This window comes from Amblyraja radiata, chromosome 8, assembly GCF_010909765.2.
Source record: "Amblyraja radiata isolate CabotCenter1 chromosome 8, sAmbRad1.1.pri, whole genome shotgun sequence".
Lineage (NCBI taxonomy): Eukaryota > Metazoa > Chordata > Chondrichthyes > Rajiformes > Rajidae > Amblyraja > Amblyraja radiata.
The window spans coordinates 35,266,762-35,293,671 of NC_045963.1; the positions used below are offsets into that span (position 1 = coordinate 35,266,762).

General features: G+C 40.4%; 1 protein-coding gene across 2 annotated transcripts in view; it reads left to right on the plus strand.

Annotated features, from left to right (window-relative positions):
* The window catches only part of thada (THADA armadillo repeat containing), a 350,054-nt gene that overhangs the window by 112,114 nt on the left and 211,030 nt on the right, over positions 1–26,910 (plus strand). For both annotated transcript variants that reach the window (XM_033025547.1, XM_033025548.1), the window contains one exon: positions 2,832–2,923. In XM_033025547.1, the coding sequence (XP_032881438.1) occupies positions 2,832–2,923 (92 nt within the window). The remainder of the gene's footprint in view (positions 1–2,831; positions 2,924–26,910) is intronic.

A 26,910-nucleotide genomic window follows, 5' to 3' on the forward strand; every position in this document is an offset into this window, starting at 1 on the left:
AATTTTCATTTGGGGCAGCAGGGTGGTGGTAGTGGAAGTGCTGCTGCCTTACAGCGCCATAGACCCGGGTTTGATCCTGACTACGGGTGCTGTCTGTACAGAGCTAGTACATTCTCCCCGTGACCGCCTGGGTTTCCCCAGTTGTTCCAGTTGCCTCCCGCACTCAAAGACGTGTAGATTTGTAGGTTACTTGGCTTTGCTAAAAATTGTAAATTGTTCCTAGCGTATGGTGTGTGCCAGTGTAACGGGGATCGCTTCTTTCATGTCCATCTTCCATGTTTCATTGTTGACATCACTGTCATCGACCATCCTGAAAAGGACGCAAGCTTCCGGCGACAATCAGTGGGAGCCATCACTTGTTGCAAGAGATGATGGTGGTAGCAGAATTAACTCGGGACACTTCCAGTTTCCAGTCCCACGACATGGACGCTTCTGCTATGGGGATCATTGGTCGGCGCAGACTCAGTGGGCCGATAGGCTTGTGTCCACACTGTATCTCTAAACTAAACTAAATTAATGAATAGTATCAGAATCGGGCTCCTTCGTGCTCTTGGGCTTTGTGTTGCCGTGGCGATCTATGGTTACTCTTGTCCCAGAACTGGTTGCCAATAAGATAGAAAAGTGGATATAGCAATTAGTGTTTTCAAATGTTTCACCAAATGCCTCTTGCTACTGATAACAGTGATTTTAAAGTTTGAAGGATTAAGTATAATTTTGAGAAGTTAGTTAACTATTTTCATTGGCACTTTATAGATTCTCAGTCGGCTGAGGGAAAATACACCAAAGTTCTGCAGCACAAAGTTTTCTTAGCTGAGCCCATGTCAAATTGTAGGCTGTGAGGTGTATTTTTAAAAAGTCTGGCTGTCCTTTTGTGGAGGGGGATATTTGTGGAAAGGACTCTGTATTAGGAACCAAATCAAACAAACCTGCTTTAAAATAAATAACCACGGTTGCCAAAGCACAAGTTATAATCTAGAAGTTTCCAAAAGACGTGTCTGTTGTGGAGGTAATCTTTCCTTCATTTGTTTACCAATGAAAAAGAGTCCTGTTTATTTCAAACTTTGATTGATCGAGTTAAGGGAAAACAGCTTGTTAATTTGTGATTTATATGTGGTATTTTCACTGGACAAATACTGCATTTTATTGCATTTACTGAGCGAAGGCTAAATTTGCCCTTTTTTTTATAATCTGGTATCGTTCAATATAATTTTTAATAGTCTTGACTGCAGATTTATTTCTGATCACATGTGTTGATTGACTTTGGATTAGTGTCTGAGATCAGAGGCAGGACTTGTGTATACAAATTTTATTTCCAGTAAACTGATCTGGACTTTTATTTTAAATATTAGCTAGCAAAACAACAGGTTGCAGCCAGAATCAACACTGCTTTAGCCCAAATTCTCTGAAATTTAGACCTGGTACTTGTTTAAAGCTGAATAATTGGTGGAGTTGATGAACACGCACACACATCACTTCTGGATTCAAATCCAATCTCTATCTTTTGCCAGCTTCAGAGATCCAAATGGTTTTGGATAGTCATTCTAATTCCTAAATAGCAGGAACCTGCACGGAACAAAAATATACCTAATTTGGCAAAAACTATTGCTAAAGCTGGCAATCTTACTTGGCACAGAGCAGATGCTTTCATTTATGACCATGACGGTCAAAGGTTCACATTCCTCTTCAGTGTCTTCAGCTCAAATCCATGCTGCTGCTACAGGGCAATACCGAGGGAGTGCAGCACAGCTGGAGAAGCTTTTTGAAGATAGAAACATAGAAAAATAGGTGCAGGAGTAGGCCCTTCGAGCCAGCAATGCCATTGAATATGATCATGGCTGATCATTTAAAATCAGTACCCTGTTCCTGCTTTCTCCCCATATCCCTCGATTCATTCAGCCCGAAGAGCGAAATCTAACTCTCTCTTACAACCATCCACTGAATTGGCCTCCACTGCCTTTTTTGGCAGAAGAGAGACAGAAAGTGCTGGAGTAACTCTGCGGGTCAGGCAGCATCTCCAGAGAAAAAGGGTTGGTGACATTTCAGGCTGAGACCCTGCTTCAGACCGAGAGTAGAGGGGAGGCAACTGGAGGTAGGAAAAGGCCGGAACAAAGCAGGGCTAGCAACAGATGACCAAGGAAGGGCGGAGCCCATAATGGCCCATTGTTGCCAGATGCATTTTGTTTGGATGAACTGTTCAGAGGTGCATTAAAACAATGAAAATAGTTGTATTTCACTTTATTCCTTCTTACCAAACATCTATTTCTCTAAATCTATGCTGAAATAAATAGGAAGTGACATGTCTTAAATACCTTACATAATGATAAAATTTGACGTCCTTAATTGTTTTTAAGTATGTGGAGGTTTAAGGGACAGATACCGGTAATGTAAAGGTGAATAAATGTACAAGGATAGCTCTGTACACTCGGTAATGTTTATAGAGAGATACAGCATGGAAACATGGCCTTCGGCACAACTTGTCCATGCTGTCCATGATGCCCCACCTAAGCTAATCCAATTTGCCCATGTTTGGCCCATACCCCTCTGAGCCTTTCCTATCCATGTACCTGTCCAAATGTCTTTTACACACTGTGCAGGTTCGTACCTACCTCCCCTGGCAGTTTGTTCAACATACCCACCACCCTCTGAGTGGAAAAGGTTGCCTCTCAGCTTGCTTTCAAATCTTGCCCCTCTCACATGTCCTCTAGTTCTTTATTCCCATACCTTGAGAAAAAGACAGTGCATTCACCATATCTAATCCCCTTATGATTTTATACACCTCTATGAAATCACCCCTCAGCCTCTTTGCTTTTATCTTTGCTCTGAACCACTAGGTACGAAACTCTTCCACGTTGCTGTTCAGTGCGCTAATCACCAGGATATTTGGAGTCAAACGAGGAAAGGATGAACGTTCCAAGAAAAACAGGTATTTTTTTTCCTTATTTCCTTATGTACTTGTTTGTCATTATGTTGCAGAGGCACCAAACATGGTGAATAAACAGTTGCTTTATTCAGACATAATAGGTTCGAAATACATACACGTTTGGTCTAACATATTGTCATTGCTGCTGTAGCTGAGCGAGGGTGTTTTGAGCTCAGCTACCTGTCGACTCATGGTCTCCAGGTGAGATCTGCTTATGTACTAGGACACTCCCCTTAACTCATGATGTCATATGACAGCCCTCATAACCACTGACGAGGGTTCGACCATAAGTGGACTGACCATCAGCTGACGCCACAATGTACTTTTGTAAGAAAATGTTTGTTATTTGCAAGAAAATATAAATACAACTGTCCTTGTGTGTCAAATAGCTGCCTTGGAAATTCATTGTGCAAAACTGATTCACTTGGCTGAGTGCACGTATTTTACCCCAGCACTGTGCTGCCTGCCTTACTGTAAGTGCCCTTGCACAGGTATCATTGCCGGTTGCGGTACATGGCTCCATAGGTGGAAAGTGAATTTTGCACAATCTTATCCATTCATCACCTAGTTCTTGAACCCTGAGGGCGGTGATCTCAAATTCATTTGAGTACAGAGAAAACCGATAAGATGGAATTGCATCTAACGAACAGAACAATAGAGGACAAAGGAAACCAAGGGCACTTCAGCCCTCGGGTCCATTTGATATCCAGTGTCCTGATTGTCAAAAATATTTATTTATGAAAGTTGGTCTTAAAAGACATATGAAAGGCCTTGGGTTGCAATAAACAAATGTTGATGCCCAGAGAACTATTATCATCAATGATTGATAAACAATAATTATCTCCCATGTCTGTCAACTATTTGGTTTTCCTTTCCTTCTGTCAAAAATGTATGTTGCTTCCCTTTATGGCGGATTCAGGTTTTTATTTTTGGTGTGTGGATTATCCTCATGATTTAAGCTCCTTCTTTCACTCGGCGCTATTTCTTATTGCTTTTGTCCCCGTTGCCTACCCACCCTACTTGCAACTTCTCTCCATTTTAGCTGTTTTCTCCCCACCCTCCTCTTGCTTTCACCTCTGGCCCTCTCCTCGTTCTCTTATTTGCCCAGCTCTTCAATGGTTGAGCACTCTGCCCTCCACATATCTCCTCTCCAAATATACAATTCATTGCATTAACTTAATCTTCAATATAAAGACCTTTTTGTACTGAAAACATCAACTGTCATCTCCTAACAAAGACTAAAATATTGCTGTCAGGCAAATCAGCGGGTCAGGCAGCATCTCTGGTGAATATTACTAGGTGACATTTCAGGTCGGAACTCTTCTTCAGACTGAGTCTGAAGAAGGGTCCCGACCCGGAAAATCATCTAGCCATGTTTTCAGAGATGCTTCCTGACCCGTTGAGTTACTCCAGCGCTTTGTCTTTTTTGTAAATCAGCATCTGCTGTTCCTTGTACCTAAATATTATCTCCTTGCAATTTTCTGGCACTCAAATCTTGCTGCTTTGTCCCAATTTTGGAAATGACTAGTACTAGTTCTCTGTGTAGGAAGGAACTGCAGATGCTGGTTTAAACCGAAGATAGACACAAAAAGCTGGAGTAACTCAGTGGGACAGGCAGCATCTCTGGTGAGAAGGAATGGGTGACATTTCAGGTCGAGACCTTTCTTCTGTCTGAAGGTCTCGACCTGAAACGTCACCCATTCCTTCTCTCCAGTATTAGTTCTCAACCTTTGTTAGCCTCTGACAGGGTGAGTATTCTGATATAGCAGCCCTTCTCTCGTTCTGCAATGTTGATTGGTTTAGCATTGCAACTTTTTGTGAATGTTCAGAATGAGTTGAGTGTAAAAACAGTGTGAACTACATTCAACTCATTTAATCCTGTTGAATTCTAAATTAAATGACAATTTTCACTATTGTCAGCTATTGATTAAACACCTTTTGCTTTGAACAACTAACTAACCAGGAGATGTCGTGCATTGAATGTGCAAAAACCTATCACGTGCCTTTCTTTGTTCAAGAGGAACGATGCAGTGGCAGATATGAGCCATTAGGTGGTTCTCTAACTACACTTAATAACCTAGCCAGGAACAAATTTGTCAGATTGTGTACACGGGTATATTTGACTGACAAGCTGCAGTTTTAACTGAATGGCAAATCCTCTTCCTTAGTTTTTTATTTTTCACCCTTTACTTTTATTACACTTGCGATATTCACTTCCATAGATTTCTAATCCAAAACACCCTCATAATTTTTGTCTGTTAGCTGTTATATAGGTTGGGGTTTGGCATGGTTACAGGTTGGGCAACATTTTCTTTCTGCCACAAAAACGTGCAGCACGGTGGCGCAACGGTAGAGATGCTGCCTTTTTACACCAGAGAGCCGGGTTCGATCCTGACTATGGGTGCTGTCTCTACGGAGTTTGTTGGTTTCCCCGTGGCAGCATGGGTTTTTTTCCGGGTGCTCCGAATTCCACCACACTCCAAAGACTCACAAAAATTGTGAATTGACCCTAGTGTGTAGGGTAGTGTTTGTGTTCGGGGATCGTTGGTCGGCGCGGACCCGGTGGGCCGAAGGGCCTATTTCCACACTGTATCTCTAAACTAAACTAAATTAAACAAAAAAATCTACAGTTAACGTTTCAGGTCCCCCCCTCTGCTACCTAACTTGTTTCTTTCCCAGTTTCTGCTGAATGTTCCAGACCTAAAACATTAATTGATTCTCCACAGATGCTGCATGGCGGGCTGACTATTGACATGGTTTTATGTTTTCACTCTATTATGATACCTTTTCGTAGCTCTTATTCAGTTTTCTCTGACGTTTCGTCAAAAGGATGTTGAAAAAGCAGTGTGAGGGAACAAAGAGCTATTGAGGCAGAAAGTGCTGCAGTAACTCAGAGGGTCAGGCAGTATCTCTGGAGAACCTTTCGTATAGGTGATGTTTTGGATTAGACTAAAGAAAGGTCCCGCCATCTATCCATGTTCTCCAGAGATGCTGCCTGACCTGCTGAGTTACTCCATTACTTTGTTGGGTTTTTTGTACACCAGCATCCGCAGTTCCTTTTATCTCCATTGAGGTGAAATCGGGTTTTGGCCATGGACGATGTAGCTGAGAGCTAGACTAGAGGAGCAAGGTGAGGTTAAGTGTGTAGAAAGGAAGTGCAGATGCTGGTATATACCTAAGATAGACTCAAAGCGCTGGAGTCTCTCAGTGCCTGGAGTGCAGGCAACATCTCTGGAGAAAACTGATGAATGATGTTTCAGGCCGGGACCCATCTTCAGACTCAAGAAGTCTCAAGACGTCTGAAGAAGGGACCAAACCCAAGGTGAGGTTGAAGATGGATCCTTGAGTGGCTCCAAGTGACAGTTTACCTCCCAAAGATTGGGATTTCAGCAAATAAATCTGTCTGGAAATGTTTGAAGAGAAATTAGTAGAAATTTTGGAGGAAAAAAATTATCAGTTAGTGATTGCAGGGACAGGATCAAGCTCTGTATATAAGAAGAAGGATCGATGATAAAAGGGGAAATAAACACATTTACAGAGCATCTTAACCATGACTTCTGATTGTCTGAAATTGTTTAACTGGTCGTGAAGCCTTTATATTGAACCATTGTTTATAATGTGTGGGAAATGCTTCAATCAATGTGCACAAAACAAGCTTGTACAAAGATGGTGATAATGGACAGATAATTTGTTTTAATTATGCCAAGTGGTGAGAAATATGGACCACAATAAAATACAATATAACACTTAACTTCTTTGCTCTTCCACAATGCTTTGAAAAGGAGGTAAATTGTATGATGTGGCATTTAAATATATGATAGTGCCGTTTAAAAGGGCAATAGTTGTGTTGAAGTGGCTTTTAGATAGGCATGTAGTTATGCAGGGAATGGAGGAGAATGGATCATGTGCAGGAAGATCAGTTTATCCTAGCATCTTGTTCATCAAACAAATTGTGGGCCAAGGGCCTATTCCTACTCTATACTGTCCTATATTCTATTATTAGGAATAGCTAACAACATCTACTTGCAAACAGGCCAATAAATGAAGAAACAAAACACTGATGAGAATAATTTAAGAAATGTAAAAGCTGTTGAAATAGATTTAGATAATTAAAGAAAGCTAATTATTGAAAAAAAAATCATTTTATTTAACTATCTTATAACTAAGTTAATTGATAAACATTAAAACATGGAATAAAATGGAGAGGAAAACACTTTCATTTATCTTTTCCATCTAGGTTGGCAACTCCATTCAAATCTCAGTTGCAGTTTGCGTTTGTTGAATATATTATGCTTGATTTTCCATGATGTCAAGATATGAATACGTCAAATTTCATAAGCAGATCCCCCCCGCCCCCCTCAGCTAAGCTCAGTTACTCTGTGTTACTCTGTGCTGAGCCCAGTTTTGGAGCAAGAAGACTGATGCATTAGGTTCTAGTGCTCCAGCACGATCTAGTGTGCCACACAGCAATATCCAAGAAAATAATGGTTGTAAAGAAGACCTTGTCAATGGTTCTTCTGAACCAGGTAATTAAGTTTCAGCCCATTACACCAGATGGTGGTGCAACTCTATCCAAAAGGGAGACTGCTGGTCAACATATCATTCTGTTTGCAGCTTGATGCGCTGTAACTGCAAGTAACCTGCAGGTTCATTAATTAAGTCTGAAGAAGGGTTCCAACCCGAAACATTTCCTATGCTTTAACTCCAGAGATGCTGCCTGAACCGCTGAGGTACACCAGCATTTTGTGTCTATCATTGGTTCGTTAATCAAAATCTATTTGGTTTTCCAAATTAACATAGAAACATAGAAAATAGGTGCAGGAGTAGGCTATTCGGCCCTTCGAGCCTGCACTGCCATTCAATATGATCATGGCTGATCATCCAACTCAGTATCCCATACCTGCCTTCTCTCCATACCCCCTGATCCCTCTAGCCACAAGGGCCACATCTAACTCCCTCTTAAATATAGCCAATGAACTGGCCTCAACTACCTTCTGTGGCAGAGAGTTCCAGAGATTCACCACTCTCTGCGTGAAAAATGTTTTTCTCATCTCGGTTCTAAAGGATTTCCCCTCTATCCTTAAGCTGTGACCCCTTGTCCTGGACTTCCCCAACATCGGGAACAATCTTCCTGCATCTAGCCTGTCCAGTCCCTTAAGAATTTTGTACGTTTCTATAAGATCCCCCCTCAATCTCCTAAATTCTAGCGAGTACAATCCGAGTCTATCCAGTCTTTCTTCATAAGAAAGTCCTGACATCCCAGGAATCAGTCTAGTGAACCTTCTCTGCACTCCCCCTATGGCAAGAATGTCTTTCCTCAGATTAGGAGACCAAAATTGTACGCAATACTCCAGGTGTGGTCTCACCAAGACCCTGTACAACTGCAGTAGAACCTCCCTGCTCCTATACTCAAATACTCTTGCTATGAATGCCAACATACCATTCGCTTTCTTCACTGCCTGCTGCACCTGCATGCCCACTTTCAATGACTGGTGTACCGTGACACCCAGGTCTCGTTGCATCTCCCCTTTTCCTAATCTGCCACCATTCAGATAATAGCCTACTTTCCTGTTTTTGCCACCAAAGTGGATAACCTCACATTTATCCACATTATACAGCATCTGCCATGCATTTGCCCACTCACCCAACCTATCCAAGTCACCTTGCAGCCTCCTTGCATCCTCCTCACAGCTAACACTGCCCCCCAGCTTCGTGTCATTCGCAAACTTGGAGATGTTGCATTCAATTCCCTCGTCCAGATCATTAATATATATTGTAAATAGCTGGGGTCCCAGCACTGAGCCTTGCGGTACCCCACTAGTCACTGCCTGCCATTCTGTAAAGGACCCGTTTACTCCTACTCTTTGCTTCCTGTCTGCCAGCCAGTTCTCTATCCACATCAATACTGAACTCCCAATACCGTGTGCATTAAGTTTGCATACTAATCTCTTATGTGGGACCTTGTCGAAAGCCTTCTGAAAGTCCAGATATAGCACATCCACTGGTTCTCCCTTATCCACTCTACTAGTTACATCCTCGAAAAATTCTATAAGATTTGTCAGACATGATTTACCTTTCATAAATCCATGCTGACTTTGTCCAATGATTTCGCCACTTTCCAAATGTGCTGCTATCCCATCTTTAATAACTGACTGGCATTTTCCCCACTACCGATGTTAGACTAACTGGTCTGTAATTCCCCGTTTTCTCTCTCCCTCCCTTTTTAAAGGGTTACATTAGCTACCCTCCAATCCTCAGGAACTACTCTAGAATCTAAAGAGTTTTGAAAAATTATCACTAATGCATCCACTATTTCTGGTGCTACTTCCTTAAATACTCTGGGATGCAGCCTATCTGGCCCTGGGGATTTATTGGCCTTTAATCCATTCAATTTACCTAACACCACTTCCCGGCTAACCTGGATTTCACTCAGTTCCTCCATCTCATTTGACCCCCGGTCCCCTGCTATTTCCGGCAGATTATTTATGTCTTCCTTAGTGAAGACAGAACCAAAGTAGTTATTCAATTGGTCTTCCATGTCCTTATTCCCCATGATCAATTCACCTGTTTCTGACGGCAAGGGACCTACTTTTGTTTTAACTAATCTTTTTCTCTTCACATATCTATAAAAACTTTTGCAGTCAGTTTTTATGTTCCCTGCCAGTTTTCTTTCATAATCTATTTTCCCTTTCGTAATTAATCCCCTTGTCCTCCTCTGCTGGACTGGATTTCACCCAGTCCTCTGGTAGGCTGCTTTTTCTGGCTAATTTGTATGCTTCATCTTTTGTTTTGATACCATCCCTGATTTCCCTTGTTATCCACGGATGCACTACCTTCCCTGATTTATTATTTTGCCAAACTGGGATGAACAATTGTTGTAGTTCCTCCATGCAGTCTTTAAATGCCTTCCATTGCATATCCACCGTCAACCCTTTAAGAATCAATTGCCAGTTTATCGTGGCCAATTCACGTCTCATACCCTCAAAGTTACCTTTCTTTAAGTTCAGAACCCTTGTTTCTGAATTAACAATGTCACTCTCCATCCTAATGAAGAACTCAACCATATTATGGTCACTCTTGCCCAAGGGGCCACTCACAACAAGACTGCTAACTAACCCTTCCTCATTACTCAATACCCAGTCTAGAATAGCCTGTTCTCTCGTTGGTTCTGCTACATGTTGGTTTAGAAAACTATCCCGCATACATTCCAAGAAATCCTCTTCCTCAGCACCCCTGCTAATTTGATTCACCCAATCTATATGTAGATTGAAGTCACCCATTATAACTGTTTTACCTTTGTTGCACGCATTTCTAATTTCCTGTTTGAGTACATCCCCCAACTCCACTACTACTGTTAGGTGGCCTGTACACAACTTCCACTAGCGTTTTCTGCCCCTTTGTGTTTCGCAGCTCTACCCATGTCAATTTCACATCCTCCAAGCTAATGTTCTTCCTTTATATTGCTTTAATCTCCTCTCTTACCAGCAACGCTACCCCACCTCCTTTTCCTTTCTGTCTATCCCTCCTGAATATTGAATATCCCTCCATACTCCATACAGACGGCACCCACAGTCAGGATCGAACTTGGATCAATGCCGCTATAAGGCAGCACTCCACCACTGCGCCACCGTGCTGCCCACAAGGTGTAACTATTGGTAAAATTAATTGGAGAACAGGATAGAAAGAAGGCAGTCAGAAAAATGGTCTCGACCCGAAAAGTCACCCATTCCTTCTCTCCGGAGATGCTGCCTGTCCCGCTGTTACTCCAGCATTTTGTGTCTATCTTCCACAATAATTCATGAATGCATAGGTCCTAAAATTTCACCTTCATTCAGCCAGATCATTGCTGATCCTGTCTGGATCATTTTCTTGCCTTATTCCCCTGACCTCTGCTTTCCTCGATACTGGAAATCATCAGTTTCAGCCTAAAATATTTTCAATATTGGAGCATCCACAGGAATCTGGAACAGGGAATGCCAAAGATTTATAATTCTGTGAGTACAGGAATGGAATAAGAATTTTTTAAATGAGAAAGTTGCAAATGAAATTTGTAATTTGTGTATTTGGTTAAATATCTGTAGCATTTGCTCCTGATTTCCTGTCGTTCCTCGCAATTCCAGACTCGGGGGAAATTTCCTTACAGCAAAAACACAAGATTCTGGAGTAACTCTGGAGAGCATCCAGGCAACATCTCTGGAGAGCATCCAGGCAACATCTCTGGAGAGAATGAATGATTTGGGTCGAGGCCCTTCTTCAGACTTTCAGCATCTTCCCTGTCAATCTCTCTCAGAATTGTCACATTCATCTGAACACCAGTAGGCCAATCTTGCTTAATTTCAACTCGTAAGACAAACCATTTATTTCAGGAATCATTCCATGTCTCCTCAGTTAGGTGAATCATTTCATTAAAAATATTAAGTTTTCTATTATTTCCTTGATTTATTCCTCACACCTTATCAATGCTGGCTATCAAGTACCTTCATGTCATAGGAGCAGATTTGGCCATTTGGCCCATTGAGTCTACTCCAACATTCACTCATGGCTGAGCTATCTTTCCCTCTTAACCCCATTCTCCTGCATTCTCCCCATGGCCTTTGACACCATTGCTAATCAGGAACCTGTCGATCAATCTCCACCTTAAAAATACGCAATGACGACCTCCCTAGCCGTCCGTGCCAATGAAATCCACATATTCACCACCCTCTGGCTAAAGAAATTACTCCTCATCTACTTTCTAAAGGTGTATCTCAAAACTAACCTCATCTTGCAGCACTTTGCCCTTGGCCTTCTATGTAATGGCATTTACAATACTCATCCAAATAGTCCTTAAATGTTATCAGGGTATGTGCCTTTTTCAACCCTTTAGGATGACTTGCCAAGGAATTTGATGACTGGCAATTGGAGGAATGTCGTTCCTTTAACTGGAAAGATTGCCATCCAAATGATTGGGCAATCATTTCCAGTTTGGAATGTTCCATGAATTGGCTATTCGATAACATTAATTTTACCCACAATTATAGTTTTCCTATGTTTATTGGAAAGGTAATGACCTGGCATATTTTCAATTATCTTTGAATGAATTTTAAGGATAGCAGAATAAGGTTGTAGTTATAGAGACACACTGAACTACAGATGTGGGAATCTTGAGCAAAACACAAAGTGTGGAATAAGTCAGTGGGTCAGGCAACATCTGGGGAGGGAATGGACAGGTGACATTTTGGGTGGGATCTCTTCAAGGTTGCAATTATGTTTTTCTGATTCAATACCATGGCAAAGTGTAAAGGAAATGTGCGGGATAAGTTTTTTTTTAACACAGAGGATGGTGAGTACATAGAACGCTCTGCCAGAAGTGGTAGTGCAGGAGGATATGATGGTGGCATTTAAGAAACTTTTGGAAAGGCATATTGATCTGCAGGGAATGGAGGGACGTGGGTTATGTACAGCCCAATAAAAGTTGGTCTTGGCCTCATGTTTGGCACGCACATTGTGGGCCAAAGGGCCTGTTCCTGTATTGTACTGTTCTATGGTCTACCCATTTTAGAAAATCCTATTTAAACAAAAAAAAAAGAAGTTAATATGAAAATAGATCTCGTTTGATGTATGTGTGAATTTAAGTTTATAAACATTCCTACCAATCATTCATCGATAACTTAATGGTCCTGCTTTGGTTAAACTATTTTTCATTTTTTTCAACAGTGGATTTTCAGTATTTTATTGCTTCAGATTTTAATCCCCTTTTAGATTATTTTTCTGTTTATGTATTGTGAGTAAACAGATTTATTTTCAAGATTTCGGATTAAAATAGAAAAGCAAAGAAATGAAATGTTTACTATCATTTGGGCAATTTGCAGTGGTAATCTTTTAATGTTAAGCATTCCCTTTGATCCCTTTTTTTTGTTAAGTATAGTATTGCCAACTGAAGAGTGACCAGTTTGTGGATGAATGGACCCTTTAGATCATTGGTAGGCATCCCCTAATTGGTGCAGTCTGTGAGCGTGCTGAGCACCACAAACATTTCAGCAAGCTTGTATCAAAATACAAAATCTTCCTGCTAAATGCCCATTTCTTCCCTCAAAAAACATGCACAGAAATAGGGTAATAATTGTAGAGTCTGAATGCATGGTTTGCACTGGGTGGCTGAGATTATGTTGTCATTTCTGATATTTGGTCTGTGGTTTGCCTGAATAGAAAAAGCATTCTTTTGCACCATTCGCATGCTGTTATTATGTTGTAGTTTTCTGCTTGAAAGTTTCCCCTTTTTACAACTTCCCGATTACAACTGTGCAGCTTGGGGGTTATTCTCAGCATCAAAGGAACTGTTTTCCAGCAGTGAGTTGGGGGAAACAGAAAATGAAAATTGACAACCCTATCTTTGGTTGCTACATTTTATAAAAAAACAACAGCTGCATGGTCATTGGGAATCCCATTAGTTAACTTGCAGTAAGAACTTTGCACATTTCAAAAATGACAATGAAAACTATCCACAGGTCCACCAATGTTTCTCAAACAACTGGTGGTCCCCAAGATCTGGACAAAATCCCCCCCCCCCAAGATGTAGCACCTAAACTGGATGTGGCGGCTGATCTCGACATGATCGGGACTTCCGCGCCAATCGGTGGGTTGAATTTGCCCCCTGCGGCCAGGGCTCTGGAACTCCGGCCCAGCCAGAGCCGGCACATTAGGTTTTCGCCAATTTTGTTTGGCCCACAAAGGCTGTGATCTCGGTTGGTCTGGCAAAACAAATAATCCAGAAAGAATCTGGAACCAAGGGTGCTGGAAAATCGGTGGTGGATCTGTACGGACTTTGTCAAGGTTGAAAATCATAAATTAATTAATGGAAATTTAAATAAACTCTCAAAATTTGACTCGTTCTATAGACGCAGATTTCTTTTTGTGTAAACAAAAATGTCTGCAAAATATTATTTTCCTAAATTATGTTTTTACAACACATGAAGTCTTGTTCTGATATTCTGAATTTACTCACACGGTGTAGAATTTGGTTAGTTTGATCAGTCAAAATATTTTGTTTGACTGTTCCCACTTTTAATCTGAACTCAAAAAGATGCAGCCTGTAAAATGTTAAATTGAAATGTGAACAAAAATAAAAAATAGTATGTAAATTTCATCAGTAGTTGTTAAGATACTGTTGAGTCATAGTTCTTGTTACAGTGTCTGGAGACCTCGGTCTGAAATGACATTTTTAGGTTTCCTGCATCTGGCTAGTCTTGGGAAAACACATTGATAAGACTGTCCGCATTTATTCTTTATTAGTGTGGTGAGTTAGATATCATTTCCACAGAAAAGAATAGGATCATGGAGAACTGGACCTTCAATAGTGTTCAACAGCTCTTATCATCAATATGATATGGTGAGGAGGAAATATTTAATAGGAACCTTATTAAAGGATCAGCTGCCGGAGGAGGTTGTTGAGGCAGGTGCTATCGCGATGCTTAAGAAACATTTGGACAAGTACATGGATAGGATAGGTTTAGAGGGATATGGGCCAAACGCAGGCAGGTGGGACTAGTGTAGATAGGACATGTTGGCCGGTGTGGGCAAGTTGGGCTGAAGGGCCTATTTCCACGCTGTATGACTGTGTGCTGGAAGATTATCTTAGCTCTGGAGATCGTGCAGTGATGTTAATCACCAGAGGAGCACAAAAATCCACTCTTCCTCCCTGAAAGTAAGTGAAGGAAAGAAAAAAATATATGTCTCAAACTTTGTTAAATATTGCCTGAGGTGAAAGGAGTGTGCTCGTCGGTTGGATACATGGAACTGCAGATGCTGGTTTACACAAAAAAACACACCTAAAGCATTCTTTGTTTGAACGTATATTTGGTGTACTTTGCCACCCAATGCATATGCAACAGGATCACAAAGAATAATATCGGTGCAATGAAATTAGACGCTATGCCCAACAGCACTAGTCATTTCCAAAATTGGAACAAAACAGATGGGACAATACAGCAAACTGTTATAAAAAACATTAAATAATTGAAGTTTTGACTGCAAAGGGGATGGAGATATATACAAGAAACTGCAGATGCAATTTACAAAAAAAAGTCAAAGTGCTGGAATAACTCAGCGGGTCAGGCACCATCCCTGGAGAACATGGATAGGTGATGTTTTGGGTCGGGACCATTTTCAGACTCTGTGGTCATAGGTTGGTTGGATGCAATTCTGTATTATCTAGAACCAGTATTATAAACACAATCAATATTTTGGCCTGGTCTCATTTTAGGCGAGTGGAAGCAAAAGTTGTTGCAATGTTCAAGAATCAGTTTCATCATTTAGCCCATTCTGTTGACGTCTGTTTTTGTCAGAACAATCCAACATCACCCCATTGATTGCATTCCACATAAATCTTCTCTGTTGGACCACACTTTCTATTTCCATTTGTCAAACTAGATCACTTTATTTAATTCACCTTAATTTCTTTAACCCTTTTCTACAATACAATATAACTCTATTGCCATCAAACTGTCAGAATAATTCTGCTTGATTTTTGGATAAATCTACCCGCAAATGTGTGTGGTATTTTTAAAGTGAAGTTAGATTATTAGGAAGCACTTTTTTAGTGAAGCTTCGAGTGTTGGAAATACTTACAAATTTAAAACCATTACCACATCAATATAAAAGTTTGAAATTGAGTGAACGAATTCAGTCATTTTGCCGCTGTAAACTTTCAGTGTACATGTGGTCAGCTGAGGCAACAATAAACTCGGAAGGAAGGGGCTCAGGTGATTGAAACTAGATGTGCATCCAAAGGAGAATGATGAATTGGCATCATTCTAAACACAGTGGTGCAGAGTTGCTACCTCACAGCACCCGACCCGGGTTCGATCCTGACTGTGGGTGCTGTCTGTGTGGAGTCTGCACATTCTCTCTGTAATTGCGTTGTTTTTCTCCTGCTTTTACGGATTCCCACCTACATTCCAAGGACATACAGGTTTGTTGGTTATCTGGCCTCTGTATATTCCCCCTAATGTGTAGGATGCAAAACTGGGATCACACAGAACCAGTGAGTAGCAACGTCACTACATTTTGAGATTTTAAAAATCAAGTCTGCAATTTATCCCATCAGATAAAGCATAAAAAGAAGTTTAATTTTACACCTAATTCACTTTCATATCTTCAGTATTAAAAATATTATGGCCATTTTCATACTCGGAAATTAGCATCTTGTTCCCTATTGCTTTTGCATTGACTTAACACAAAAGCTGTGATCGAGGACAGTCAAAAGCCCATAACTTTCTTAAAAATTAAGGGAACTGAATGAAATTTTCACTTTTTATAGATTGAAGCATTCTGAAACAAATATAAAACATCTTACTTGGATGACCTGAAATTAAAGCATATAATTAGTTAATTACCCAATTGTAGCTAATTCCAAAATTGACCGTTGTGACGGAAATAGTAATAAACACCCAGACTGCCTTGAAAATTCAATAATGTGATATTCTCAAGATCAGAACTTTAATATTATTGTATTATATGCTGTAAGTCCGTAACAGATAAATAAATTACAATTTCTAGCAATAGACCAAGTCTTTATGGAGAAGATCAGTTGCTAGCTGGTACATTGGCATATCATAATCAGTAGCATCATCATACTCCTCAGATTGTAACCAATAAGCCACTCTGTACACCTTGTTTTTCCTCAACTTTTTAATTTTGGCATTGTAAACTACAACTTTTTTGCTCTTCAAACCACGCATGACATGCCTTTCTGCCCACTACTTTCCCATTAAGAATGTCCTGTAGATTCCATTTCTTAAGAAAAGGATATATTTTTTAAATAGCCCAAGTATCCAAATAACAAACTAATCCCATTTACACAAGAATTTACAATATAACATAATTTTTAAATCTCACTGTCATGAATTTACATGCCAGATGGAAGGAATTTAAAATTAATTCCCAAAAATTAATCTAGAAACATCCACTCAATATAATAATTTTTTTTATTTTTTTGCACAATGCATGGGACTAAAACTAATATTTAGTATAAAAATATTGACTATGGGTAGACAATAACACCAAATATAGACTATTTAGATGCTCTTAAGACATGATTGTCCAAATAAAACCCATTTAAATCATCTTGCGAGTGGGTTTTTCTGGAACGCGATTGATTGGAACGTTGCATTTGCGGTAAATTTGAACTCCAAATTGGCAGGAAAAACACTGCCGATTCATATGGGGCCCAATTTACATTTTCGCAATGTAAAATCAGATTAAAGCCATCCCAAGATGCAAGTTTATATGTAAAATAAATAACTTACACTTTGTTTTGTCCCGTTCTTGCGATCCGTCACGTTGTAGGCCTTGAGGGCATTAGAAGTCGTTTTTTATTTTAATCAAATTATTAAATTGTCTCGCGCTTAAAAAAAAAAAAAATCGGGAACAGAAGTCGGATCGATTATTCTTCGGCAGCTAGCAGCCCGAGGAAATCCGCCTCCGACAGGCAGGAGAAAACGGCATTTTAATCCTGCTTCCAGCCCCCTCAAAGGCACACGGCCAGTGGCAGAACTGCAGCGCTGCTGAAGGTAAGTTTTGTAACATCTTTACAGTGAGCGGATGATTGTTGGTCGGCTTAGACTTGGTAGGCCGAAGGGCATGTTTCAATGCTGTATCTCCAAACTTAACGTGAAAAAACATTGATTCACTATAGATCTCAATCCATGAAGATAATTTTCTTTACAATAACTGTAACAACTGCCACTTTCATTTCACTGCACATCTCGTATGTGTATGTGACGAATAAACTTGACTTGACTTGACATTGAATGTTATTTGATTTTTATCAATACCGTACAAATAGCCTGGGAGTTATTATCATCTTAATGCACCAACACAAAATTATACATCATCTCAACAATAGAGCAATGCGATCACAAGAAATCACACCATTAAACAAAACTTTCCATCTTCCTCGAGCATCTGTGATCAGCTTGTAAATTCATCAAGGTTCATCAGAATTAAATATTCCAGGATATTTTGAGAAATGTTAAGGAGAAAGGAAGAAAGAGTCCTGATGCCCAAAGGCCAGCCAGTTGCTGGTGGACAGAAATCTTTAGATTTGTGAAGAGGAAGAGTGAATATTTTGTGCTTTTCATTCTTGCTGTCTCCAGCAACACTGGCTGACCAGCTGGGCATTCCCCATTGCTCTGCATTTCACAGCTTTTTACATGTTCCTTTAAGGTGTTTTTCTAAAATCCTCCACTATCTTCTCTCTCTCCCTTCTCATGGCCTCTCCCCTTCCCCCTCCATCTCTCAGCCTTTCTCCAACTTCCCTCATTAACCTATCAACCAGATGGCTTCTGCAGCAACTTATCACTGTGACAACCCTGACCTCACTTTCTAGACAGATACCCTTTGCCTTATCCATCCACACATCCTTAACCCTCTCTCCAACTATTATAGACTATGCTGTTCGATGGTGGGTGGCATAGATAAAGAGGAGAAAAAGGAAGAATTAAATATAAACAATGCACTGTTTGTACGATAAAGTTCAATGATGTGAACTTCTAATTCTGATTGCTATGAAGAAGATTATGGACCAAAGCCATGTTTTACTGACTGCAGCATGTAATCTGGAGTACCCTTCCCATGATAGGCAGGGGGTTTTGCACTCTAGCCGGTGTGACATCTTTAGAATGTTTCATCTATATTCTCCAGCAATTGTATCATATTCTAAGCCACGTTTTGAAAAACGAGCAGGGCATTTTCCCTGTATTCTGACGTATTTAAAAACATTGATTTTTTAATTGGTTGCTTATTAGAATTTTTATATGCAGATAGATTGGATATTATTTGAAGCATGTGCCGTTCTTTCAAAGAGAATGCATTGGTTGCAATTCTCTGGGAAATCATGGTCACCATGTGTTTCGGCTGACGATTAGATTTGGCCTTTATGCCCCCATGTGCAAACAGATGAGATTAACTAATATAGATTGATGTTTCCAGATGGGTAATTTTTGTTTCCCACCGCAGTCGTATAATTACTGTTTTGGAAGCAGACTCGCCTTCTCCTCCGGGAACATTCCTTACCCATGCATAGACATGTGGATTTCTACATTTAGAGGTTTGGGACAAGATATGCATCACCTTCCTTGGATTATATTCTTACTAAAGCTGAGATGGGCAGGTCAGGGGCATTCCTTGCACCTCTTCATTGGGGAACAAATGCTGCAATACTGTGATCCCTCTACATGCTCTGCACAGTAATAGAGATGCAGTGGGGGAATGGCCCCCTTTTCGCCCATCAAACGTGCCAGCCATCAACCAACCATTTACAATAATCCTACATTAATCCCTTTTTTATTCTTCCCACATTTTCATGAACTCGGCGGCACAGTGATGCTGCTGGTGGAGCTGGTGCCTCACAGTTGCCAGAGGTCCGGGTTTGATCCTGGCCTCGCGTGCTGTCTGTGCCGAGTTTGCGCATTCTCCCTGTGACCGTGTCCATTTTTTCCGAGATGTTCTGGTTTCCTCCCACATCACAAAGACGTGCGGGTTTGGAAGTTAATTGGCCTCAATAAATGGAGCCTATTCTGTGAAGGGAGTAGTTGAGAAAGTGGAATAATGTGGGATGACTTGTCCTCAATCGCCCTAACCAATGAAGGCAAGCGTACATGTGCATTCTTTACCATTCGATTTACCTGTGTTGCCACGCAGTTATGAACTTCGTATATCCTCTGTATATCAATGCTGTTAAAGGTCTCGCCATCAACCGTATACTTTACCCTTGCATTAGACTTCCCAAAGTGGTTTTATTTGTCATCTGACCAACAGCAGCACTGTACGTGTATCAGATGTAGTGGATAAAACACACATATTTCTCACAATCTACTTCACAAATATGTATCTATTTGTGCTAAAATTGACTTTCAAAATTAGCTTTTGCTTCACTAAATTTGATGTGTTTATTTCCAAACCCTTTCTGTAGAGACATGCAGATTTACATCATCTGTAAAAAGGAACAGCTGAATGTGAAATGCATGCCGTCCAGCCAATGTGTGATTAATTAAGGTTGTAATCTCAGTTTTGTCCATGAATAATGGATACAGGAATTCCTAAAACGAGGAATAACCAGGACAGGATGGACCATTCAGTTCAGTCCCTTATCTTCATCGACCCACCTTGTTTCTCTGACCTTTAATATTCCCAACCAACAAAAGCCTTTCAGTTTCGATTTTGAAACAACTCATTTGATTCTTTCCTGAGAGCGACTCCCGATTTCACCATTGAATAGTTGAAACCTAATTTAATGTTCCCTTGTTCTGTACTCTTATTGAAAAGATAAGTTTTTATTTACTCCATTACTTTATTGAATTCTCAACCACCTACGTTGGATTGCCTATTAATTTCCTTGTTCAAGTTAATCGAGGACCAATAGTGGCTGAATCCTCAAAAATAAAAGAATAAATAGAAATTGTATCGTCATTTAAACCTTTCTGTCCTGAATCATTCTTATTAAAGAGCTATTAGTGTATTATTGAGAAATTGCAAAGAAACTGTTGGAAGAAATTAAAGAGCTAGGTTTAGTTTAAGAGATACAGCAGAGAAACAAGCCATTCAGCCCACCAAGTCCACGCCAACCATTGACAACCCATTCACACTAGTTCTATGTTATCCCTCTTTCTCATCCACTCCCTATACATTAGGGGCAATTTTACAGAGATTAATTAATCTACAAACCTGCACGGCTGTAAAACGTGGCGTACCTGGAGAAAACCCATGCGGTGACATGCAGAATGAGCAAAATCCACATAGACAGCACCAAAGGTCAGGATTGAACTGGGGTCACAAAATTATCAACTCTCCTTTCGTTGAGGCACATGCAGACAATGCAGCTTCATGGCAAATCAATATATGGTCTGTTTTGTGGGGTGACACCCCCCCCCACCTTCTCCATAGTGTGGAGGTTGGCTGCATATCACAGTTAAAGTGAATACAGGTAATTTGTGTTATGATTTCACTCAATCTATTTTTAACTAAACACCCAATACAAATCTTATTTGCATAAATTTTATTTTGTGGATAAATAATCATTTTTGTTTGTCACGTAAGCAAACAAGACGGATAATTGTGCTTTTGCAAACATATTTATCAGTGGGAAACTTTATTATCAAATAAATATTTGCTATAAAAGCATATTCTCTTCTTGTTTTACCAATCGCATTTTGTTTGAAACTCGTACACCTTAAAATTTTAATGCAGAAATACACATTTAATAATGATAAACAGATGGGGCCAGTAATGGAGCAAGGGAAGAATGAACTTGGCATTTAGTTACAGCTGATGTGGGGCTGCAAAATGAGTGGATATGGTGAAATTTAAGCACACGAGTTACGTTTGCTAAGCAATTGATAGTTGAGGGGTAAGCAGTGTTTTAAAATGGGACAATTGGACCAGGACATATGAAACTGAAGTTTGAGTTTTTGAAAACAGTAATTCAACTCAGTTGGGATTTTAGTTCAATTCATCATTTTTAAAAGTCAAGCATTTGTGCTTAAAAAAATGTTTCAATCCTAAGGAAATACTTTCTGTTTAAGAAGGAATTGCAGATGCTGGAAAATCGAAGGTAGACAAAATGCTGGAGAAACTCAGCAGGTGAGGCAGCATCTATGGAGCGAAGGCAACCTTTCGGGTCGAAACCCTTCTTCAGACTGGATAGGCAACGTTTCGGGTCGAAACCCTTCTTCAGACTTCGACCCGAAACGTTGCCTATTTCCTTCGCTCCATAGATGCTGCCTAACCCGCTGAGTTTCTCCAGCATTTTTGAAATACTTTCTGTTGTGTTTAACTGGATTGCACAATGTATTTGTGTTATTTAAGGAGCAGAACAGATTCAGAAACACATTCTCTGTTATTCTTTATGTTTTTGGGGGAATATGGAAATATGCATACATTTACTTTGCATGTCAAGAGCACCAAATTTATCATTCACATAAACACTTGATCCTATGCCAAGCATGTGACTATCACATTGATGATGGGGTGCCTCGCATCTTATTATTAGGACACAGAATATCATTGGTAGGATTGAATGGTACAATGACCTGACTGCCTGTTTTAACTGAACTTGGAGCTTGAAGACGCACTGCTGGAGATTTCAATCGATGGGAATTCTAGATTGTTTTGCAGCTTATTAGAAAGACAAAAAAATAGTGAATGACTTAAACAAAACTTAACAGGCAGTGATTTGAACGTACATTACAGGTCCCCAGGTGACCAACACCTAACGTAAGTATAGATCGCACATACGAGCGAGTGTGTGGAAGACCGATGGTATGGATATGCTGGGGCTGCATGCATTCTCTGTCATGTGGGAACTTGACTTGCATTTCTAACCTACGGACTGTTCAGGTTATGAACAGTTCACAGGAAAGGAACCCATCCGTAACCTGGGGACAATCTGTACTTTGCTTCTAATTACTATTGATGCAGAACTATAATTTTCTTTAATGGATTATGCAGGAAAGAGAAACATTAAAGTTTAAAGGAAAACACAAGATGGGACTTTTGGTTCTAAGAGAGAGATGTGAATTTGATGATGGAAATTGCCTATTTTAGCACTGCAATATTTTGATTCCATGACAAACTCAGTTTCTAGAATTAACTTATTGCCAAGTTTATAATGTTGGGGTTTATTTCCCATGTCCTTATTGGATGCGTTATACAGTTCATAAAATGTATTCCTTACATAAGTTCAAGGAGCAGAATTAAGTCTACTACGCCATTCAATCACGGTTGATCTATCTTTCCTTCTCCTGCTTTCTCTCCGTAACCCCTGACACCCTTACGAATCAAGAATCTCCTTCTTAAGAAAATGTCACAAAAAAATCCTCAAATGTAGATTACCCGTTCAGTGTTTCTGATATTGCATCTCCAGACCACCATGAAGGACAGTATTAGAACTGGAACACAATTTATTGGTTCCATAACTACTTTGTTTATGTTCGTCCGTTGTGTAGGCCAGACAACTATAGACATCTTCTGAAGCCATTGACCAAAAATAAGGATACAAAGGACATTTATTATCACATGCACCAATTGGTGTAGTGAAATTGTAGTGTAAGCATGCAGTTTTTCAGCATTTGATTCTCCGCCTCGACCCGAGGCATATTATGATTAATTTAGTGATTTGTGAAATTAAATTGTGAATCATTCTTACTCGGGTTATGATTTCCCCGCTACTTGCATCCCCATCCAAACAACGGGGTGACAAGTGTGGGAATAAAGTTGTATGCCAAAATATGAGCCTAAGATCATAAGTGATAGTAGCAGAATTAGGCCATTCGGCCCATCAAGTCTACTCTGCCATTCAATCATGACTGATCTATCTCTCCCTCAAAACCCCATTCTCCTGCCTTCTCCCCATAACCCCATCTCCTAAGTGTGTCTGGTATGTTTGAATGTGTGTGCCTATGTGCTGGATGCAGGGAAGACAATCAAATGAATATCTGTAGATGCTCGATGAAAATACAAGATTCTGCTAATGTGATTAGTTAATTTGTAACGGTTATAATCTTGGCTCTTCAGATGTATAGTGCTGAGTAAATGGGAATTAGTATTTTCCTTCATTAGTGTAAAAGTAAGTAAGTAAGTTTATTGGCCAAGTATTCACATACAAGGAATTTGCTTTGGTGCTCTGCCCACAAGTAACAACATGACATACAGTGACAGTTACGAATGACTTAGAAAACACTAAACATTAATAATAATAAAACATTAATGATAAAACACCATTGATCAAGCATGTGAAGCATGCTACAGATTTTTGGCTGTTGAGTAGAGCAACGACTCGTGGATAAAAACTGTTTTTATGTCTGGCTGTGGCAGCTTTGACAGTCCGGAGTCGCCTTCCAGAGGGAAGTGATTCAAAGAGTTTGTGCCAGGGTGAGAGGGGTTAGAGATGATCTTGCCCGCTCGCTTCCTGGCCCTTGCAGTGTACAGTTCATCAATGGAGGGAAGGTTGCAGCCAATAATCTTCTCTGCTGATCGCAGTGCCGGATTTAGATGAAGAGAGGCCCTAAGCTGTTCCACTTGTGAGGCCCCCAACGACCGGACAGCCATGGCGGCCAAATCTCCCACAATTCAAAGCGAGGGAGAAAGTGCCCAGCGCCGACCAGTTGCCGTTGCAGTGCGCATGCGCAGGGTGGCCGATGATGTGCTGGCCGTGGTTGTGCGCATGTGCAAGGCGGCCTGCCGTGCCGGCGGATGAGGAGCGAGCGGAGCCCGGCGGCTCGGACACGGATAGCGGGGGGAGATGGAGATAGAGAGGGGGGCCGCCCAGAGTTGAACGGTAGGTGTTCTGCCTTGGCCGGAGGCCCCCCTAGACCTCGAGGCCCATCAATTTTTTCGGGGGGCCCCCTAGAAAGTGGGGGCCCTAAGCTATAGCTTGTTTAGCTTATACGTAAATCCGGCACTGGCTGTTCGGACGATTCGCTGCAGCCTCCAGGTGTCGTGCTTGGTGGCTGAGCCAAACCAGACCATGATGGAGAAGGTGAGAACAGACTCTACGATGGCCGTGTAGAATTGGACCATCATTGCCTGTGGCAGATTGTGCTTCCTCAGCTTCCTCGCCACTTCCGGAAAAGGGAGATCATGACTGATCATCCAAAAACAGTACAACGTTCCTGCTTTCTCCCCCATATCCCTTGATTCCGTTAACCCTAAGAGCTAAATCTCTCTTGAAAACATCCAGTGAATTGACATCCACTGCCTTCTGTGGCAGATAATTCCACAGATTCACAACTCTCTGGGTGAAAAGGTTTTTCTTCATCTCAGTCCTAAATGGTCTACCCCTTATCCCTAAACTATGACCCCTGGTTCTGGACTCCCCCAACATTGGGAACATTTATCCTGCACCTTCCTCACCTGGATCCACCTATCACTTGCTAGCTTTTGTCCCTCCCCTATATCGTGCCTCTTCCTGCCAGCTATCTCCCCACTACTTCATCAACCCCACCAGGATTGTCTACTGTCTATTTACCCCTTTAGTACAAGTTCTTTAGTAACTTGTCAGTTTCTTTGTTGAACTAAATTAAGGCGCATGTTGCAATCAAAAGTTCTTTAGTAACTTGTCAGTTTCTTTGTTGAACTAAATTAAGGCGCATGCTGCCTGACCTGCTGAATTTCTCTTGCTGTTTGCTTTCCTCTTCAAGATTCCTGCATCTGCAGCCTCGTGTGTCTTCATGTTTAATTACATGCTTGATATGACCAAAGCTAGGGATTCCCCCATGGTTACAATTGATGAAGTTATTGCATTGAATGTTGTTATAAAATAAACATTACCAAGGTATTCTTTGCTTAGTTTGAGGTATGTTCCCAGACGTCTAGTGAATTACCTGTGCTTCAATGACTCAATAAGGTTCTTTTCCAAAACAGTTTATTGTGATGGCTTTTGACCTGAAACCTTGTTTTCGGTTTCCATTTTCTGTCATAGACTTTCGTTATGCACATTAGTTTATGTTGCGTACAGGGGCATTTTCCTCCGATTCTGAAAGTCACAATCAAATTAAAAATTGGCTGAAGACCAGACACATGTTATTGGGCTCTAGCCGAAAGATGATAAACACAAATTCATTTATTATTGAGAAAGAGTGTGACATTACTGTGGTAAAAGGTTAAAATGAATTTTTTTTAACTATGCTGTGTAGTAATCCTATGTGGATTAGCCAGTGCTCTTTGAGAATTATCGAGAATCAGTGCATTCATTGTCTATTGTAAAAATGTGTGAGAATTTGAATACCCTGATGTAATTAGAAATGTTCCACTTGTTGGATTTTGAAGACTTGGACACTTGTACTTTTAACGTGGGAAAATTAATATCTTTAGGAACGGTCAATGCTGGCTTAATTTGGCTTTTAATCACCGAGTACATTTTAGAATTTTTTTTCATTCAGAAAATCTTACTTGGGAAAATATTTTGGAGCAAGATTTTTGGAAGCGAGGTCATAAAAGTGATGAAAATGTATCCTGTTATGAAAGAGTTGATCCCAAATTTAATTTAAAGCTATTTGAGTTAGAGTGCAGTTTTTCAAAGAGCGGAAATAAAATGTTTAGTCTAGACTAACGTCTAGACTAGCCAGAAATCAGTTTTTCTTTTTAAAGTACAGATGAAATCTTTCAGTTGGTGTTCGGCTGCATGTGTTATGTAGCTGAGCTCACTTATTAATATTTTTATTGTAATCAGGAAGTACTTTGACATCATTGAAAGATAAACTAGAAATATATTGCAAACTTGAATGATGAATGATATTCTTGAGTTTTTCGAAGTTTGTAGCACTAAACGAAATAGTGAGTTTGACAAGTAAAAGATATGCCCGTGATTGCATTATTTGTATTCGATTGAAAATGAAAATTTTACAGACAGTAATATACCAGAAGTTCTCTGCTGCGATACTCCAGTATCAGTGAAATCCTTTCGTGGTGTGCCAAAAGATAATTTTAATTGGCTTGTCCGGCAATGTGTTTTCAGTTGAGTCTTCGTGACATACAAATGTTCAAGTGGCCAAGTGTAAGTCTGCAGTTTGGGAATGATGTTTTGGAGCCCATGTTGATGCCAGTTGTGTAACTTACATAGATACATAGACAATAGGTGCAGGAGTAGGCCATTTGGCCCTTCGAGCCAGCACCGACTGCCATTCAATGAGACCATGGCTGATCATCCACAATCAGTACCTCCTTCCTGCCTTCTCCCCATTCCCCTTGGTTTCGCTCGCCCTAAGAGCTCTATCTAACTCTTTTGAATGCATCGAGTGAATCCAGCTTGACGTAAGGCTTTAGAGTATTGCACAAGTGGTCAAGACAGAGTGTAAAGCATTTCTAACGCGTACCATCTGGAGTTGGAGTCAATCCAATTTTGTGGTGAAATTCATTTCTGTTTCTATAGCATTAACTATCTCTGAATAGCCCCCTGTTGAGTGGTGCACCTAGAGGTTATTACCTTCAGAAGCCATCACATTTGAAGAAGGGTC